At 41.8% G+C, this 21,175-nt stretch overlaps 1 protein-coding gene across 2 annotated transcripts in view; it reads left to right on the plus strand.

The window, feature by feature from the left end:
- The first annotated feature begins 1,025 nt into the window (after positions 1 to 1,025).
- thsd7aa (thrombospondin, type I, domain containing 7Aa) overlaps positions 1,026 to 21,175 on the plus strand; it is a 132,541-nt gene continuing 112,391 nt past the window's right edge. For both annotated transcript variants that reach the window (XR_004020561.1, XM_030740853.1), the window contains exon 1: positions 1,026 to 1,444. Coding sequence is in view for 1 of the 2 variants with exons in the window: in XM_030740853.1 (XP_030596713.1) it covers positions 1,291 to 1,444 (154 nt within the window). In the remaining variant the exon portion in view is untranslated. The remainder of the gene's footprint in view (positions 1,445 to 21,175) is intronic.

Below are 21,175 nucleotides of genomic sequence, written 5' to 3' on the forward strand. Positions count from 1 at the left end.
TTCTCGCTCTTTTTGGTCTTTTTTCTTGTTTGCTTTTTCTTGGCTGCAAACATATTTGTCCCTCTATTTTTTAATTTTTTTCCCCCACTTTGTTCATTCCCTCATGTCCTTTCCAATACTTTCAGCAGTCTCCCTCAATGCACGAGAGGACTCGACAGTGCTGAACAGGCCAATCACAATTGTTATGAGCTGTGTGGGCCTGAGGTGTAGGTACGTTTCTGGAGAGGTGCACGCCAGTCTACGTCGTAGGTTACTGCGAAGGTTCAGAGCGGTTTCCATAGTGCTTGTGCAGCTTCTCAGGTGGACTTTGAGGTTAGTGAGGTGAGTGGGGAGATGTGTGCTGCACATTTTGTTATCATCCACAACAAGACTGCTAGAACAGAAAAAAATGGTTTCAGTCCACAAGGCTGACAAACATGAAAATGAAGGGCATTTTTGTATTATTTCAATATGTTTTAGTTAGTTTTGTAAACACACAATTCAGTTTCAGTTAGTTATTGTTCTTTTCCATTTAATTATTGTTTTATTTGTCTTCATTAAATGTTTTGGCGGTTTGGTGTATATAACAATATTATTTGCATAACCTTCCTGTGACACATCCATCCATCCATCCATCCATCCAGGGTCATGGTCTCAGAAACAAAAGATAAAGTAAAAAAAGGCAGTTGCTTACTATGAAAATTCTGTTTATAACAGAGAAAACTGACCCCACTTTATTTTTTATCTATGGGAGATTTGTATTTTTAAGTAGTTTTTGTCTGTTTTAATCTACTCTCTTGTTTATTTCACCAACAAACAAATCTCTCCTTACTTGATTCAGGTGCCTACTTTGATTTCTAGTGCAGAACAGCTTCCCTTAGTTCTTTGAAAAAGCATGAGAGAAGAGTCAGAAGGAGGGAGGGAGGAAAAGATGTGTGTATAAATGTGTTTGTGTGTAAGAGAGAATGAGAAAGACATAGAGAGAGAGGGAGAGAGAGAGAGAGAGGGAGGTGCTGCATTACCCAGCATACAGCAGCAGGAGCAGGAGCAGGCTGGGCTTAGGGATCTATTGTTCCCTGTTTTATTACTGCAAGAGCTCATTCTCTCTCATTAAGTAGCCAGGGGAGAAAGAGAAACACAGAGATAGAGGAGAGGAGGAAACCTCACCCTTGCTTGCTCAGGATTACTTCTTGGCCGGAGTGGTGTGGACAAAGCAGACAATTCACTTGAGTACAGCGCTCTACCTCGTGGCCAGGCTCACATTTTCCTCTCGACTGCATTTGGAACACAAGTACTTATCGTGCGGGGGCCATGGGGGTGGTCGGCAGAGCCATAGGGATGCAAGGGGTCTTGAAAGGAGCCCCACTCTTCTCTCTCTGGAGGTTAGCGATGCTCTTTTTCTCCATGTGGGAACTGGATGCACAAACTGCAGTGGAAACTAGACCCATATACATCTGGCAAACAGGTACAGCCCATCCTCTCTGCTCATTCAGTCCTGGTCCCAGAGATGTTGAGTGACTGAATGGATGTCCTAACCTTGCTCTGTTGATGAAATATTCATATGCAAATATTTATGTACATAACACAATATATAATGGTGGAGGGAAAACTGGTGAATATGCTTTTGTGTTTGTTTTTTTTATGCATCTATCACTTTTTATGATTGGATAAAATCATCTTGTAAATCAACCTTTACTTAAAGCAAAAGTTTATTTTCTGAGTAGCTTTTTTTTGCATGTGGCAGAGGTTAATATACTGGAGCCATCTTGCTACAGTACAGTTTGATAACATATTTGCTGCAGTCCCTGAGGTGAATGTTATTTTGCCCCCATTTGGGGGTTGGAGATGTGCATTGTGCAACCTGTCTTCTGGCAGAGCTTCCCCCAGTCAGAGGCAGCTGGAACTCTTTGACTGCCTTGTGCTGCTATTGGACTCATTTATCACATTTTGACGTGTGCAATTGATGAGAAATGGTGTGTGTACCACAGCTGCATGTGGCTGGTTTCTGAGTGGGGAAACAGAAGCAAGCTGCAAAGGAAATGATACAAACACTCTGTAGTAATTTACTGTTGATGCAGGTGTTTGGTGTGGCTGCTGATGAGTCAAACCAGAGTCTTGTGAGTACAACAGCTTTACAGGCTAGGCACAATACAAGGCTCCCCACTGCTTTCCATTTTGGGTGGTGCCTCTCACCATCCAAGGTTCATTCACTCTGAGAGAGCAGCACATGGTCAGAAGGACACAAGGGGAAAAATAGGGGAGGACAGAGGAGGAGTGATGAAAGTGGGGGTGGATCTCTCACAACCCACTGGGACAGAGGTACCCTTTAGGGACAGCTGGAGATGAATGTTCTCTTTCTCTACTGTCTAATCTAGATGTTTCTCTGGATCAATGTACTGGTTCCACTGGGATCCTGCAACCCCCCCATACCAGCAGGGGCTGATCAATGAGCATAACACTGGCAATAAAGCTCAGCCTGCATGAGATCAATGATGGCTTTGGATGAAGTCTAAAATATAATCTATCCTTCAATCTTTTTTTAGTAATATGTATTATCTTTATCTATCTATCGATCTATCTATCGATCTATCTATCGATCCTATTTCTCTGTAGTGTGTACTCACCTACTTGGTTAAGATTTGGAACCCAGTCTCAAGGTTATATGTGTATTAGTATTAGTGTATTGGTAGTTGGGAGTTTCACAATAAAGGTTCTAAAGTATTGTATTCTTTTTCTGTCTCCTACCAAGTAAGAGCTCTCTCTGTGAAGTTTCTCTTTATTTTAATGTAGAAAGATGTGCATAGAAGACTGGAAGGTTTAAGGACTCTCCCCAGTTAGTTTCATCTTTAGCAGATGTAGATGTGCAATATCAGTATTACGTTGTTATGTTTAGAATTAGTTTTATTTTACACTTGGGCTGATTACTTCCATTTCACTTGCTACTTAGTTAGATTTGTGCACCAAAACCACTTGATTAGGTTTAGAAAAACCATAGTTTACATTAACACAAACACTTCCTTTATTGTAAAACAATGGTTTTGAACTGTGTATTAAATATTCTGCTCTGAGATTGGCCTCTATTAGAAATTTAGAAGACTGTTACTGTTTTCTACAGTATTGATGTTTAACAGTAATATAGGATGTTAAATAGTTTTAATCAGTTTTGCCTTCACATTGTTTGCCCAGCCCCATCACTGTTCCAAATGTTGCACCCTCAAACTGTAGGTCACAGAACTGTTTGGTTATGTTTCATCAATAGATCATCTTTCACCATAGAAACACACTAACTCTATCTAGACTGTGACTCCATGCATGTTACAGCAAGGCTCTGTTTTGGAGTAAAATTCCCCAAATGTAAAATTTTTGTTGTACAGCAAGATGCTCTCTAGTAAGTGCATCATGTCCCAGATCTCAGAGGAGGTCTGCTGATGCAAAGGCTGCACAGCCAACCAGGCTTGAGTGTTGTTTAAACAAATATGCTCAAATGCTATTTTGCTCTTCTTTTGAAAAATTCAAGAAAGATACCCAAAGTTTAATGAATCTTTAATACTGACACCCTCTTAAAGTAATTTTTTCAGGTTTTTCCAACAACACAAAAAACTGAACCAAATACTGACAATATTAAGTGAGGCCATTTTATATATATATATATATATATATATATATATATATATATATATATATATATATATATATATATATATATATATATATATATATATATATACACACACACACACAACTTTTGGCAGCAATTAGCTCCCATATAAAAATATGCATAAGAGAACACAAATAGGTCACACTCTCAGTTGCTGCACACTGAAAAAGGATTTATTTTCTCTTTCCATAATTGTTGTTTACAAGCTTCAGTGTTCACACCATGTACAAATGAAAGGAAATCCTTTTGTATTATGTGCTGTACCTCCCACTGTGTTAAAGCAGGGGACGAGATTAAGGACAGAGAAACCAGAGCAGATTGGCCAGACACAGTTAACCTAGGTACTGCTTGGACGTGTTTATGTGTGGATGCCGCTTCTTGGCCTAAGTCTGTCTGCACTTGGAACCTTGAGGCTGCTCTTGTCAACTTGACGCTGACAGAACGATGGCAGCAGTGTAGAGAAAAATAGCAGTGAACTTACTTGTGCATGTTGTTGTTTTATTTTTGTTTTTTGGCCTCAGGCACCACAAGTACTTGGTTATGTTTAGAATGAAATCATAATTTTTGTCCAAATGTACCTTTGAAAATGTGAACCCCTTTAACCATTTCAGATATAGGCTTTTATTAAAATCTTGGTGCACAGTTTCAGTGCTAATGTTGATGTCAGGGGAGGTTTGGAACTGCAGTTTTTGAGTCAGCAGGGCATTGGTGACTTTTATGCACTATATACCTCAGCACTGGCGACGCATCTCTGTAACTTTATGTGGTCTGCCACTGTGTGACTGAGTTGCTGTGGTTACTAAATGCTTTCACATTCCAATAATATAACTTACACTTATGGAATGTGTGAACAATTTTATACACCTGTGACAATGGGACTGAAAGACTCTGAATTCAAAGATTAGGTGGGATTAGGCACTGCTTCTGTTAATATAGTGCACCTTTAGCTTTGGCAAATTGGTTACATGGTCACCTGTGGTGCAGATGGGCAGCTGGAATTATCCACAGCACTAATGTGGAGGAGATTGGTTCTCAAACGACTGCTAATCCCAGCAATACATGCAGAAGTAACAAGAGAAATATTAGGATTTCAGTAAATGCACTAATTAAATATTAGAACAGAATCAATTAAACCATTCCCTGCAGGCCATTAGTAAGCACTCCTTTTTAAATAGAACAAAAATGCACCATGAAACAGATGATTGTTCACATTATCCCCATATGTATGGAATTTGGTGGCAGTGTGTAATTTGGCACACTGATGCCTTTTGGCAGATGAATAGATTTGTTTGGAGCACTGAAGCCACAGACAGAAGTGTGGGGATTCCACTGGTGTTCTCTGAGTCTGCTGGGTTTCTCTCCCTGTCAGACTGAAGACGTTCATTTATGACCATTTATGTGTGTTATTGTTATTATTTTTTTGTAGTTTTAAAACAAAAAACTATACATCATTGCCATTTTCATGGCTAAAGTATCTTCAAAACAAATTTTAGAGGTTCAGAACTGTGTTTCTTTTTTGTTGTGCAGACATATTTCTACTTTTTCCTTTGCTACCTCTAAATCAGAATTTTAAGTGTTTCACACTCTTAGGTCTTATAAATACAAAGACGAACATATGGATTTATTACTTTTTGATGCACAATATACAGTATCTGTTGTTAAGAGTTTGCATAAATATTCAGATGATACAAAACTTACAAATTGCAGTGGCTTCTGGGCGTCCTGAAAAGCAGTTACTGGTGCTTTATATTGCCATGGTTCACCTACTCACCTTTTTAAAGCAACCTTTTAGCCATGAGCATAACTGCCCGTGTACATGACGGGGTTGGACACTGCCTGGTCTGCTGTGGAACAACAAAGGTTTTTGTAGAGTTGTACAAACCAAAGCAGTGACTGATAGTAATTGATGGGGCAGGTCCCCTTTTCCAGACCCAGTCAGCTTCAGAAAGAAACAATGAATGGAGGCTATTTAGTGCTGTATACATCACACACACACAGAACAACACAGTGTTGCTGCATTGTTCTCATGCAGTGTGCAGCTCTGTTCAGACTCTCTGCTGCAGATGCTCGTCTCCACGTATCACACAAAAGAGAGAAGAGGCTTCACCACGAGTCACATGGCCTGCTCTTTGTTCTTCTTCCAGTGCCCCCACAGAATGAACCCCCTATCCTCAGCACACACATCTCCACTCTCACCCTATCACAATCCCTTTAACCTACAGGATGAGCGGGGTTTCATGATAGTACAAATATTAAAAAGGAGGCAGGGGCTGAAGTTGAAGCAGCTTCTCCAGATCCAGAGTCAAGAGCTTCAACAATTGACTGAATTAGTTCTCAAAAGATTATATAATAAATATATTATGAATGTCTGGGTACCTGTACTGTTAATACAAACAAACAAACAAACAAAATAATCTGGCAGATGATTCTGTGCTAGACTGATATGTTGTGTTACAGAAAATTATAATGTTTGGTATGAAAGATTTCCTGTATCTGTCCTTGTAGCAGCAGAGCTAAATCAGTCTGTTGGAGAAAATGCTCCACTGCCCGTCCACTACGTGTCCTGGCCTGGATTGTCAGGATGAATAAAAGTTTGTTCAGTGACCTCCTCTCTACAGCTTCAGATGCACAGGGCCAGTCTTCCTGATCAGTTTATCCAGTGTGTTGGTAACACCAGCTTCAGTGCTGCTCCCACCCCGGCAAAACACACTGCACTCACCACAACCGACTGATAGACAATCTCCAATATTTTGTTACACACATTTAAGGATCTCAGCTTCCTTAGCCTTAGCCTGCTTATCTTATTCTTGTACACAGCCTCTGTGTTGGTCTTCCAGTTCAGCCTGATTTCAGTGTGTGTGCTCAGGTGTTTCTACTCCTCCGCCACCTCATCATTGTCCCAGGATGGACACAGGTCATGTAGCTTCAGAACTCAATCACCATCTCTCTGGTTTTCAACAGCAGACAATTTCTCACAGAACACTTCACATAATAATCCACCAGCACTCTGTCCTCCTTCTCCTGCCTATCATGTATACATCCAACAACTGAAGACTGTCAGAGCATTTCTGTTGGTGGCATGACCCAGAAAAATCCTCTGTAGGTCATACCACCTACAGAAATTTTGTACTCCGGAGCTATAGTGGAAGTTTGAGGTGTACAAGGTAAACAGGAATGGAGGCAGCACAATCTTCTGTGGAGCTCCTGTTTTCCACATCACCAAATCACACAGAGCATTGCCCAGTGTCACAAACTGTAGCCTCTGTCAGGCAGTCAGTATTTATTGCCATTTCCTTTAGCTTGTCTCTCAGTAGCACTGGCTGGATTGTGTTAAATGACACAGAAACCAAAGAAGGTGATTGCTTAATTTTGGTGCTACTTGATGCACTAATTTGACTGTCGTTAATCTTTGTATATCACCTATGTGATTCAGTTGAATACTCTGCTTTGCTGAAAGGGATCCAATGCAACAACAGATACATATTCCCCAACAACAATTGCATATGGAGACAGGTGGGGGAGAATTAACATTACATTAGCATTCAACTGGTCTTCGCACTTAATGACAATGGAAACAACTCTCCCAGTATCCACAAATAATGCATCTTGGGTGCATCTCATGCCTCGTTTACATGAGAATGTTTTCAGATGAAAACAGCTACGTTTTGATGCGCTTCGGCCTCCCGTTCACATGAGAACAATACTTGTTTAAAACAGGCTCCAGAGTGGAGCGTTTTTTAAATGATCCAGCCTCCGTTTACGTGTAAACGGACAAAAATGCAACTTTTTGAACATGGAGGCCCTGGCACATGCACACTATCGTTATAACTCCTATATCCACACCGCCAACTTGTGGCCTGGCAATGGGAACTGCAGCGTTTTCATCGTCTTGCGTTTCCATGTAAACTGAGCTCATTTCTGAAATGTTTCCGCCCAAATCAAATTATTATTGTAATTATTATAGTATTAAAATACGTATATTGTGTGCACATTTTGAGATGGCTGTCTTGTTGCAAAACTGCCTCTGCAAACCATCGGTCTGGGCATTCAGCCGAGCCTCCCAGCGGTTTGCCAGCCTCCATTTTCTTGCTGTCAGGTTTTAAAAATGGCGCAGTTGATTCTGGCGCTTTTCATGACTCAGATAGTGCTGACATTTTAGTGCTTGTTGACCAGCTGTCTTCATTTGCAACACAATGAAACTTTCGTCACCTCTTAATGACCAGAACACCTCTGCTGAGACAGCACGCTCAGACATGCTGAGCAAATGCAAAAAAGCAGTCCTACATATTTGGTCCTACCAAATATCAACTTTCAAGCTTGTTAGAATTGCACAAACTCTGTTTACGCCTTATAAGTTATATTTCCATATTTGCACATTTCAATAAATTGATGCACCTGTATCTTATTTTCCTAGCAAAATGTAAAGAAATGAGGGGTAGCTCAAGATTTTTGCACAGGTTCTACCGGGTGTCAAGGGATGTTTTCACCTTCAGGTGGGTCAAGATCAGTCTTCCCAGCATGTTCCCAGCACATTCATCAAATATGATGTAATGGCAACTAGTGGATAGTCATTAAACTTTAATTCTTTGGCACAGAAATCAGACAGGATTTTTTTCAATAACACCAGAATCTTGTCCTGCTTATGACTTAGGTTGTAAATGGGATTCAGGATCATAGACAGCTGGCTAGCACAGGTCCTCAGAGCCTTGGGGTGATTCCATCAGGGCCTTGCTCTGGTGCCTTGCTGAGCTACAGAGTTCATTTTGGGGGACGAAGTGGACATGCCCAAGAATCAGTGAAGGTACTAAGGTTGTGTGGAGGCTAGCGTGTGTGGTGTAGGAGGCTGCGTAGGGCTGTGAACGAAACTTGCTGAAGAATTTGTTCAGCTCATTTGCCCTTTCCAGGCTGCCCACTGGTTCAGTCTGTCACCTTAAACCCAGTGATTTTGGGTGCTGGCATAGCTTCTTCCTGCTCTTGTTGGAGACGGTCGCACTATCTCTCTCTCCCTGCCCTCCCCATCTCTCCGCTTGCTGCTTGCTGTGAGAGCGTCTTTTACACACTGTCCGAATAAGAACAAGATTGAAACATGGATCTGGCAAACTGGGCATTCTCCATCATTGATCGAATTTTTTCCACTATGAGACCCGGGACAGGGGAGCCTGCGTGTCCGAGTGGAACAGACCCGGTTGGATACGTCATCAACTCTTGGAGCTCGTGGAGACCGGTGTGCTTCTCAGCCCTTGGAGTGGAAGACGTGGAAGACGCATATATATTCGGCTTTTTGGTAGCGGTATCTTCTCTGTTTGGGCTCGGTGGATACCTGCCTTACTGGCAAATTAAGAAAATCTGGACGGCGGTTCGACATCTGCAGAGGCTGCCGACCCAGGTGGAAGGGCTGAGCAGAGCCGTACAAACTCAGACTCAAAGCCTGGTGGACCTGAGCCGCAAGATTAGCGGGCTCGCAGGCGAGAGGGGTTAGATCAGGAGATATAGTTCGGTTCTGCACAGTGAGGACGGCAATCAACGAATTTGGAATATTGGATTTTTGAATGGTTTCCCAGTAAGACTGAAGGCTGTTGGAAAAACAAGCAGCCTGTTCCAAAACAACATTTGTTATCAGGAATTCGGCTCCCCTGCCGGCCTTGGGTTGGCAACCATATCTCTCTCCAGGGCTCTGTGTGCGGCTGCTCTTTCCCCCCACTCCGCGTTGTGATTTGTGAAGCTGGGTCTGGTGTACCACGGCCGCTGATGAAATTCCACCACTATCAGCGAACTGTTTTGGCTGGAACCTGGCATCTGGCTCCACAATGCCCCCACCTCTCATCTCCGTCTGCATTCCCTCCTGACCTGACCTCACCTACCGCCGCTGTCCTAGCTTTACATGTGCAAATGCTTTGCTAAGGTGGTTTTTTTGGACCCTGGTATAGTGCTCTTTTTGAGCACTGTACCAGATGACTTTTTTTTTAACCTAACTTCCCCATGATGTGTTGTTTTCTCCTCCTGCCAAAGGTAGCGCTGCAAGTCGGCTGCATGACCCCAGGACACATATCCCCCCATGTGTGTTGTGTTTTGTGTATTCTTGGATGGTGTTCTGTAACTGCAATTTCCAATGTGTGAACTTGTTCACCCACATGGCAATAAAACGTCATTCATTCATTCAAAAACTGCTTCAGTCTTAAATGTGATCAATCTATCATTCTTAATTGGCTACGTACCACAGGTGTTTAAGGTGGTAGTAAGACTGACCCAGCTGTCTTAGCTAATTATGGGCCAATCTCCATCTCCAGAGGAACGGTGTATTTGAAGAGTTTCAGTCAGGTTTCAGAATTCATCACAGTACAGAAACAGCATTAGTGAAGGTTACAAATGATCTTCTTATGGCTACTGACAGTGGACTAATCGCTGTGCTTGTCCTGCTAGACTTTAGTGCAGTGTTCAATACTGTTGACCATAATATTTTATTACAGAGATTAGAGCATGCAATAGGTATTAAAGGTACTGCACTGCAGTTGTTTGAATTATTTTATCTAATAAACTTCAATTTGTTCATGTAAATGGGGAGTCTTCTTCACACACTAAGGTTGGAGTCGGAGTTCCACAGGGTTCTGTGCTAGGACCAATTCTACAGTTCTATACATGCTTCCCTATTATTAGAAAGCATTACATACATTTTCTTTGTTATGCAGATGATACTCAGCTTTACCTATCAATGAAGCCAGATGACACACATCAATTAGTTAAACTGCAGGAATGTCTTAAAAAGACATTAAGGCCTGGATGACTTCTAATTTCCTGCTTCTAAATTCAGATAAAATTGAAGTTATTGTGCTCGACCCCACAAATCTTAGAAACATGATGTCTCACCAGATACTTACACTATATGGCATTATCTTGACCTCCAATTACACTGTGAGGTATCTTGGAGTCATGTTTGACCAGAATATGTTCTTCAATGCACATGTTAAGCACTGCTTTTATGACTTCTAGGCTGGACTATTGTAATTCATTATTATCAGGCTGTCCTAAAAGCTCCCTGAAAAGCCTTCAGCTGATCCAAAATGCTGCAGCTAGAGTACTGACAGGGACTAGAAAGAGAGAGCAGATTTCTCCCATATTGGCTTCTCTTCATTGGCTCCCTGTTAAATCTAGAATAGAATTTAAAATCTTTTTTCTCACATACAAGGCCTTGAATAATCAGGCCCCACCTTATCTTAAAGACCTCCTAGTATTGTATCACCCCAATAGAGCACTTCACTCTCAGACTGCTGGCTTATTTGTGGAAGACAGAGCCTTCAGCTTTCAGGCGCCTCTTCTCTGGAACCAGTTCTCAGTTTGGATTCAGGAAACAGACAGCCTCTGTATTTTTAAAACCAAGCTTAAATGTTTCCTTTATGAGCCTATAGTTAGGGCTGGATCAGGTGACCTTGAACCATCCCTTAGATACACTGCAATAGGCCAAGGCTGCTGGGGGGGGGGTTCTGAGCATTTTCTTTATTATTCACCTCTTTTCACTCAGTTTATACACCACTCTACATTTAATCATTAGTTATTATTGGCCTCGAGCTCTCTTCCACAGCACGTCTTTTGTCCTGTCTCCCTCCCCTCACCCCCAGCTGGTCGCAGCAGATGACTGTCCCTCCTTCTGCCGGAGGTTTCTTCCTGTTAAAGGGAGTATTTCCTTTCGACTACTGACAAGGGTTTGCTCATAGCAGTCATTTTAATTGTTGGGTTTTCTCAGTAATTATTGTATGGTCTCTACCTTACAATATAGAGCACCTTGAGGTGACAGTTTTTTGTGATTTGGCAATATATAAATAAAATTTAATTGAATTGAGCTCATGGGGTTGAGCAGGCAACCCATATGTTGAAAGGCTACAGTCCGAGTTTGAGTCTACCCCTGGCTGTTTCTTGTTTGTCATTCTTCAATCAATCTATTGTATTTCATAGAATTTACAGAAAACAATAGTTTTACATGAACTGTGGAAGAACTTGGACTTTCATGAAAATCATAGTCAGCTTTATCTCTGCAGATATAGCTGCTAGTCTTTCAATTTACCCACTCAACAGATTACGTATATCCAGTCACCTAGTCTTGCCATTTCGTCTATGCCAGTTGAAAATGGCCGAGAACCAGGGTGCATCCTTGACATGCTGCCCAACACAGAATGACTAATAATTATTTATGCATCATAGTTACCCTTGGCCAATTTAGAATCACTGATTAACCTAACATGCTTTTTGGGGGGGCTTTGAGAGGTAGCAAAAGTGATTATACCTGTTTTGAAATTTAAAAAACTAAAAGAAACCAACAAAAATATCCTAAAAATTCTAATTTTAATTTTCAGTACCCCTGTGCAGTGCTACAATTAATTTCCACACTTAAAAACAACGCCCACACCAAGAAGCCTGGGGGTTCACTCCCCTTTGAGACCCTAAGCATTCGATATCAGGCAAGTATTTAATTTACTTTTGCTTGCAGTTGTCAGTTAGTTGGATTAAGGGTTCAAAAATTGAAAACACTTGAGACAAAGAGAAATGTAAAACATTCCCAATATGCCATTGAGTGTTCCAAAAATGTAAAAGATAACTCAAAGTTGAAATAAATTTAGTTTTTCAGTGTGTTATTATAGCTCAACTGATAAAACTGATAAAATTCAACTCATATTTCACAAAATGTGCTTGTCAGAAAAAAAATTATTACAGATTGTTAGAAGGTGCAGATTTTTATTATTATTTTTTTAACTTTGCATTTATGCTATGCTAACATCTTTATAGAGAGATAAAGTGATGGCATATTTTTTATTATCTTTGTCTTAAATTCTTACCCTTTCCCTAAAATATATGATGTACTGGACTGTGGCGTCATGCACACCTTAAGGGGAAAGAAAAAAAATGAAAACAGAGAAAACAAATAAAATAACATTTTCAGCTTATTTGTGCACTGATAATGCCGAGAAGCCATTTTACTGGAAACATATGGATTCTCGCATGTGGTTAAAACCACCTTTGTTGTTTTGATTCTGAGTGCCATCTGGTCTGCACACACAGTTAGAAGAGCATTATCAAAACATAATGGATGGAGGTAAAATTGTCTGTGTTTTTTATGGAGCTTTATCAAGTGCCAAATTGTAGCCATTATTTTTTGTGGGTCTGAAGAACCTTAATCCAGCTGTTCAGTGTTGCCTCCAGGGGAAAGAGGTGCGTGTACACACCTCGACTCCACTAGCTATGTGTCTTTGTGTCTCTCTTTCAGCTGTCTGCCATTTCTAATTGTATCCGTAATACCCATTAACTTGAACATGCTTTAATTTTGCCTTTCTTTCACTTGACAAATAAAAAAGAATATTTAATCTTTTTAAAAGAGTTACAATGCAGTTTGCCCAGCGACCACCCCCTTGCAATTTTGTACCTTCATTTCTCACCAACAACGATGGCAGAAACACCCATTCATAGAATGCACACCCACAAGGACAGGCTTTGTGCTGACTATGTGCATGCCTCATTATTCCCAGTGAGAGTTGACAGTGGGGGAGGAGTTTTGCTGTCAATATTCCACCTGCAGGCAGTAGATACTGGGAGGCTGGGTAATTTTACAGTAGGGTTTGTTCACTTTATGTTTAACTCAACTACATGCCACTAACTTGTCTGTTAAGTAAAAAGAGGACAAAATACACACACTATGAGTCTGATCAATGGGATTACAGGTGTGCAGAGCAGACTAGCTGATCTTTATCAAGGTGGACTTTCTAAAAAGTGGCCCTTAGAGACCACAAGGTTTGATCCTATTAGGTAGGACAAACAATAGAACAAACAACAAAATCGTAGGTAAATAATTTGTATTGGTCTTAAATACGGTTTCCAAAACCCTTCCAGGAGGCAGGCACCAGGGGGCGGGTCCACCATGTTGCATACGGAAACCATCACCTTCATGAAGCCCATACAAGCTTCCAGGGCTCAGTGATTCACAGTGTGTGCGCCTGGCCCAGGATGTGCGTACTGCTACTGGCAGGATCAACTAGACATCGTTGTCTCCAGGATTAGGCCATGAAGGTCTAAGTACACGTGGCCGTTACAGTGAAACTGTAAATGTCAGTTATGGTTCCTTTGATCACTCATCCCTTGTAAATGAGTGCTGACTCTCTTGTTATGTGTGCATTTATTAGACCCAAAACCCTTGCAGGGTGTGCCTCTGGGGGCACCCCGGCTAACTCTAGATGACTTCAAGTTGATCACTGACCCTCCGTGGTGGCGATATTTCATTGAAATGTCTGCTTTATAAACTTTTGATGATACTTCATGTGACTACCATGGTGGCCATGGGTAACGGGGAATTAGGGTTTGATTCCAGACAGGGAGTCTGAGAAAGTCTGAGCAGGCATGCAGGTTACCCTCTCCCAACTCGGGGAGGTACTGATGAAAAATAACAATATGGGACTCTTTCGAGGCCCTGTAATTAGAATGAGTACAGGACCTTGAAAGAGCCCCATATTATTATCTTTTATCCAAGAGGTTGTTTAACTGCTCCTCCCATCAACTCCAAGAAAGCTGGGTACTCTGAACTGTCATTTATTGCACAAGTGCAGTCAGGACCCATTCCCCAGCCTGAAGTCGCAGGGAAGAAAACCTTTTGTCCACTGGTGAAACCTCCAATGTACAGGCAGCAAACAGAGGGGATACAAGGATACTCACCCCAGCTTGCAGCCTGTCACTGAGGGCAACTCCAGACTGGAACAGAGTCCAGCCCCTCTCAAGGAGATTAGTTCCAGAGCCCAGGCCATGCATAGAGATGAGCCCAACTATATCTAGCCGGTATCTCTCAACCTCATGCACTAGCTCAGGCTTCTTCCTGACCAGAGAGGTGATATTTCATGCCCCAATAACCAGGCTTGATAGCTGGGGATTGGGCCACCAGAGTCTCCACACTTGGCCTCCACCTGACACACATTGCCTCCTGTGAGTGGTGAACCTACAGGAGGGCTGGCCCATGTCTCCTTTTCGGGCTGCACCACAAGCTAAGGCCCGGGCACCTGATGCTCTTCGCAGGTCTGGCTCCAGGGTTGGGCCCCAGTAATCCTATATCAGGCAGGGTAAACTGTTCATTTGATGTCTCTTTAATAAAGGTTGTTAGAGATATGCAGTGCATGCTCAAAGTCACCAGAAGTAGCCTCCTCTACTATTCGTAACCCTAATACAGGAAAAAACCTCTGGCAGAACCACGGTAAGCGGGGAGGAGCCATCTGAAGGGAGGGGAAGGAGACAGGACAAAAGACACACTGTGGACCAGATCCAGAGATTAATAATAACTAATGATTAAATACAGAGTGGTGTATAAACACATCGAGTGAAAACAGGTGAGTGAAAAAGAAACACCTGATCCAGTCCTAACTATAAGCTTGATCAAAAATGAAAGTTTCAATCCTAATCTAAAAAGAAGAGAGGGTCTCTATCTCCCAAATCCAAATTTGGAGCTGGTTCCACAAAAGTGGGCCCTGAAGGCTGAAGGCTCTGTCTCCCATTCTACTTTTAAATATCACATTTAAAAGAAACGTCCCTCCAATGGCTCCTCATTAAAGAGTTTAAAATGTACTCATTATAATTACAGGGCCTCGAAAGAGTCCCGTATTGTTATTTTTCATCATTCGTGTTGTTGAGCTGTCTTGGTTGACATGACTCTGCAACACTGAATGGAGATCTGGGGTGGTGCCACTAGATTAGCAGACAGGGGTAGTGATCTTTAAGAAGGGGGACCAGAGGGTGTACTCCAACTATTGGAGGATCACACTCCTCATCCTGCCCGGGAAGGTCTAAGCCCCTGGGAGCTGGAAAGGTGGTACCATCTGTTAGTTAGACCTCAGATCCAAGAGGAACAATGTGGTTTATCCTCTTGAGGATATTTGGTTGTGTGTGGGAGTGTGCCCATTCAGGCTACAATTGTTTTGTGAACGTGAATAAAGCATTTAACCTCATTCCTCAAAGTATCCTGTGGGGGGGTGCAGCAGGACTATGGGGTAATGTTGCGAGCATTCAATCTCTGTACAACTGCAGCGACAGCTTGGTCTGTGGTTCTGTCAATAAGTCAAACTTGCTTCCTGTGGGTGTTGGACTCCACCAGGGTGGCCCTTTGTCACCAATTCTGTTCATAACTTTTATGGACAGAATTTTGGCATAGCCAAGTGGTGGAAGGGTTCCACCTTGGTGGGCTCAGAATTTCATCTCTGGTTTTTGCAGATGATGTGGTCCTGGTGCCTTCATCAGGTAGTGTCCTCCAGCTTGCACTGGAACGGTTCGCACCCGAGTATGAAGCGGCTGGTATGAGAATTAGCACCTCTGAGTCTGAGGCCATGGTCCTCAGCTGGAAAATGGTGGAGTACCCACGCACCAAATGGATGGGATTAAGTATCTCACGAGTGACGGGGAGAAGGGAATGGAAGATTGCCAGATGGATGGTGGCTGTGTCTGCAGTGATCTGGATGCTGCACCGGTCAGTCGTGGTAAAGAGAGAACAAAGCTGTTGATTTACCTCTTAATGTACGTCCTTACTTTCACCTACTGTCATGAGCGTTGGGTAGTGACCGAAAGAACAAGGTCACAGATACAAGTGACAAAAATGAAATTCCTCTGAAGGGTGGCTGGCCTGTCCCTTAACGATAAGGAGTGCAGTTATTCAGGAGGCACTCAGTGTAGAGCCCTTATTCCTTCACATTGAAAGGAGCCAGTTGAGGTGGTTCAGGCATCTTGGTGCCTCTAGGCTGAGGTGTTCCTCTCCGGTGGGGTGTTCCTGTCTTACCAGGAGGAGGCCCTGTGGCAGACCCAGGACATGCTGGAAAGGTTATATCTCTCTGCGTGCCTGGAAATGCCGTGGTGTGCCCTCAGATGAGCTCATGAAGGTGGCTGGGGAGAAAGAGGTCTGGGCTTCTTTACTTGGACTGCTGCCCCCATGACCTGTCCCCCAGATAAGCAGAAGAAAATGGATGGATGGCTGGATCTCCGAAATCTAATCAGTAGTTGTGATCACGTCTTTCTTTAAAACAAAGAATGGATGAATGAACTGCAGCAGGGTTATAGGACCTGTTGACAGCCAAAAATCGGTTGTTGTTTCTATGCAATATTACCTGAGAAAATGTTGAAGTATTAAGCCAAATTTCGAAAATTATCGGATTTTGTGAGAAATTATCATACACGAGTTAGATCATTTACTGTTTTTGGCCAACTAAACAGCATTGTTGTTTTGGGAAGAGGTAATGGTTTGGGTTAAAATACACAAAAAAATCTTAATGAGCTTCTCTGGCACAAAGTACTGAAAGCAAACTTGTCCTGAGCAATTTGCTCCTGTACTCTGCTAAACTCTTGTTACCTTTTGGTGAACTCATCCTCTCCATGCGCCTTAATTAGCACTGGGAACGTGCCACCAGATCGGCCTAAGAAGGATAAAGAGCTTTTTATCAACCTGCTTCTTCTCCTAATGCCTAACCTCCATTAGCACTCACCTTCAACTGCCACTCAGTTGACACATGATCAGATTTGAGATTAACTGGTTGAGTTAAAGAACAATGTGCATTTTGGTCATCAGAGAACAAGGTCACTGTGACCTGTGGCTCAGGTGGTAGAACATGTGGTCTGCTCCTCACAGGGTTAGTGAAATTGAGCCAGACTAAGTGAGGAAAAAGATTGTAAAGCACTTTGCAGAACCGTGCAAAGCTTAAAAGATATTATATACAGTAAGTGGAGAACTTCGAGCTTTGATTTACTTCACACATACATATTCAGCCGATACTCATTTGATGAATACAATACCCCCAGGAACACCTTGAGGAAATTTCTTCAGATTTGCCACAAATGTTAGCTTGGAACTAATTAGATATTGGTGGTTAAAGGTTAAGGCCACTGTAGCCTCATGTTCAAGCTTGAAGGTCTCTGTTACGGCCCTAGCAGGACCTGCTGCGGCTTTCTGACTCACTGGGTGTGGCTTGCTTTCTCCAGCCTTAGGTGCCGCCCCTTTTTTGTACAGCTGAAGCAACTCAGCAATCAAGCTGGGGTACTTAAGGGCAGAGAGCGTAGAGCTCCAGGCCAGTGTTTCCCAGTGATTGCTGGATGGCTCTGTGTAATAGCTTGTGAACTGTGTGTTGCAGCTGCTTATTCCTGCTCAGTGGAGAGGAGGGTGGTTTTTTGTTTTTTGTGCGTGAGGCCTCTTACCTTACAGTAGGTTGTTGTTTACGTTTGTTGAATAACTCCTGTGTTTTGTTTTTCCTTTGTTTGAAGGTAATAGCGGCATGTCCATCTCTTTTTGTTATAACCTTAATAAAAACCTTAATCTTTTTGTTACTTTCCCACTAGACTCTTCAGGGGAACGGAACAGTCTCATTGGTGTCACAGCTGCTGTTTTTATCCTATGATGGTCTTAAGATGACTTAAGACAGCCTACCTAGATGCTGAACTATCATAAAAATCCTGAAATAAACAAAACTAAGAAATCTGAGTAGAATTACAATCAAACTGATGCACCTGCACACACACTCAATCATCAAAAATGACTTATTGGAAATGTGGAGGCAGCTTTAAAACACTGAGTAAACTATGTTAGAGAATGGATAATAAATTACGATGAAAACATGTCTGCATAAAATGCATGCATTGGATGGTAAATGGACTAGTTCTTATATAGCACTTTTCTACTCTAATTGGGCACTCAAAGCACTCATACATGTTTGCATTCACATCCCATTCATACAAGCACTTCCATATGAACCCAAGCTAAGCACTTCTACTGTCTTCTACTGTCATTCACACACTCATACACTTGTGTGGGAGAGCAACTTGGCATTCAGTATCTTGCCTAAAGATACTTTGGCACGCAGCCTAGAGCAGCCAGGAATTGAACCGCCAACTTTCCGACTGGTAGGTGACCTGCTCTACCTCCTGAGCCACAGCCACCCTGGTTGGAGAAATAAGGAATCTGGCCCTCATTTTTTTTTCTAAAATCAGTGCTCCTGGCTACAGAAACAGGGGTGAGCTAACACATCACAAAGTAAAAATGACCAGTGCAAATTTTGCCAGTCAGAGTTACAGATTTACGAACTGTTGGTATATTACCTGCTGCAAAATTCTAGGGTCTTCATTACATTATTCTGACATTAATTTCTAATGGTTGCATTTTTTTTTATCAGGTAAACTGTAGCCATTTGAAAATGAAGTGCAGTCTTTTAACACTGAGTGAAGATTATTCAGATAGTTATCCTGTATTTAATTTTTGATTGACTGCATCATCATAAGGAGACAGCTGTGGTTTAAATCATACAATAATGGGGAACTTTGTGTTTTGCACTCTGTTTAGTTTAACATGCTATTCACTTTCATTTTTACTTGCTGTAGGGTTATTGAAAAAGATTGTGGCTTGGCTAAAAATATACCCCTCAACAATACTAACAATACTAATACTAAGGATACCCGGTGGGTTCAAACATGACACCAAAGAGTCAAAACAAGCATGAATATATGAAAAGTTGAGGGTGCTCTTATTTTGACAGCAAGACCCCTGTGTGTGTTCCTCTGTGGGAACAGTGACTGATACATAGATCCATTTAGTTTGAAATGGCAAATCCACACCATCTTAGTTAATGGTAAAGCAGCTCATCCAGATGATATAATGACTTTAATGATGGAGTAATGCAAAATCGAGTCAGATGTGGTCAAGTTACCATTACTCCTGTTATAGACACACACACGTACACACACACACACACCTATATTTCTCACACATTAGCCTATAATAATTCTGTGTAATGTTGTAAATAGCTATGAAGCTGACATAAACAGGGAGTCACATCTATGTGTCATAGCAAGAAATACAAAAAGATCCCCAGATGAGAGAGATTAAGTGCAAGTGAAAAACTAATGATTTTGATGCCCATAGCAATAAACAAGCGATCTCAACTCACTAAGGAGAATGCTGAAAATATCCTTTCCTACTATAGCTCTAATCCTTACAATATGCATAACATATTTGTTAAGGTCATAAATGATCTTAAAGCTGGTCATATTAGGTTTTGTTTGTTAGTCTGTCCAGCACAACAGACCAAGATATCCTAAAAATGAGGCACTGGAGAACATTCACATTTTATATGGACCTGCATGACATTTATAAAGCTTCACATTTAGCAGTTTAGAAATTCTTTAGATTTTGGATTGGATTGTAAATTGGTCTGTAAATTCTAGTGCAGTTGCCACAGAAGGATTTGTACTGATGACATGTCGGCATTATTGGGTTTAAGTTTTACCTTGGAACTTTACCTTGATGCAGTTTGCATCTAGATTTACAATATCATCACCATGAGAAACTCCATCTTGCAAGACTTCAAGCTGCGGCCTTTGGCCCAACCTCAGTTTGGATGACTCCATGTCTATGGATGCCTTTTTGGTGTGACAGCAGTTACAGAGGTTTGGCTTCCTCTGCTGATATGATTGGTTTTGATGACTTCTGAGTTGATGTTTTTGTAATAGGCCATCTGGTGCAACCCATGCATCAAGAAAACTGTATGGCAACAACAAAGTATATGTAGCCTTCCAGTGTTTAGAATTTAGTTCAATTAGCTGGATGAAATTCAACAAAAAACACATATGACACACATGAGATGTGAAAAATAAATCCTCCATGTGAGTGAACACCAGCACTTTAATTGCAGTCACAACTGTATTATTCATCAGTTCTTAGAGGCAGCAGCTGCATGTATAAACACAGTTACACCAGTCGTCCTCAGCCTAATGAAGCCCTAGGGAGGCCACTGAAGTCAAGACACAAGCAGAAACCAGCAAGTGAGCTTTCTTTTTTGGGTCAAGACAGACACTATTGCTTAGTTTTTCTTCCAGTAGAAAAACTAAAAAGTAGAGCGATGCACTCTCTTTAGAATGAGAGGTTAAATTCAGGTCTCAAGAAATTATAGGCACTTTATCAGCACTTCTACTTCATATCTTTATTATTTCATTTCATCATTCACAGAAAGCCCATCAACTCAGTTAATCGACCAATCGTGTTAAGAAATGGGTTTTCCAGAGCCAATAATAACCAGAGGGTGTCACGTAGCTTTTGCAGGTGATTTTGGTACGGCCAGTTACATGATTGGTCGAATGAGGTATCAGTCAAAATGGGAGGGTCTAGCCTGCCATATAAAAGGCAGTACACACATCCCAGACACGACGTGGCCAATTAACAGGCTGAAGGTAATGGTGAATGTTTTAAAACCTGGCCGTTGATGAAAGCCTTGAGCTCTGAGGGGAGAGTAGCTAGAGAACTGAGTCTCCAGCTTAGCATGAACAGTTCAGAAACAATTTGAAATGAGAAAAAAAAAAGCTATTTATTAACTGATTAAGTCATGTTTTAGACTGCTTATTGCTAGCGGATCTATTCTGACCCAAAGTGCAGCCGACAGCCTCTCCCCATTTTCCCCTTTTCCAGGAACTGTGTACCGGTGCAGTACCTTTTAGTGGTACGCAGTATGCAGTACCAGCTGACTTTAACCCCTGCATGTAGTGTAGCAGAGATGA

This window comes from Archocentrus centrarchus, chromosome 11 (genome assembly GCF_007364275.1).
Source record: "Archocentrus centrarchus isolate MPI-CPG fArcCen1 chromosome 11, fArcCen1, whole genome shotgun sequence".
In the NCBI taxonomy this organism is placed as follows: domain Eukaryota; kingdom Metazoa; phylum Chordata; class Actinopteri; order Cichliformes; family Cichlidae; genus Archocentrus; species Archocentrus centrarchus.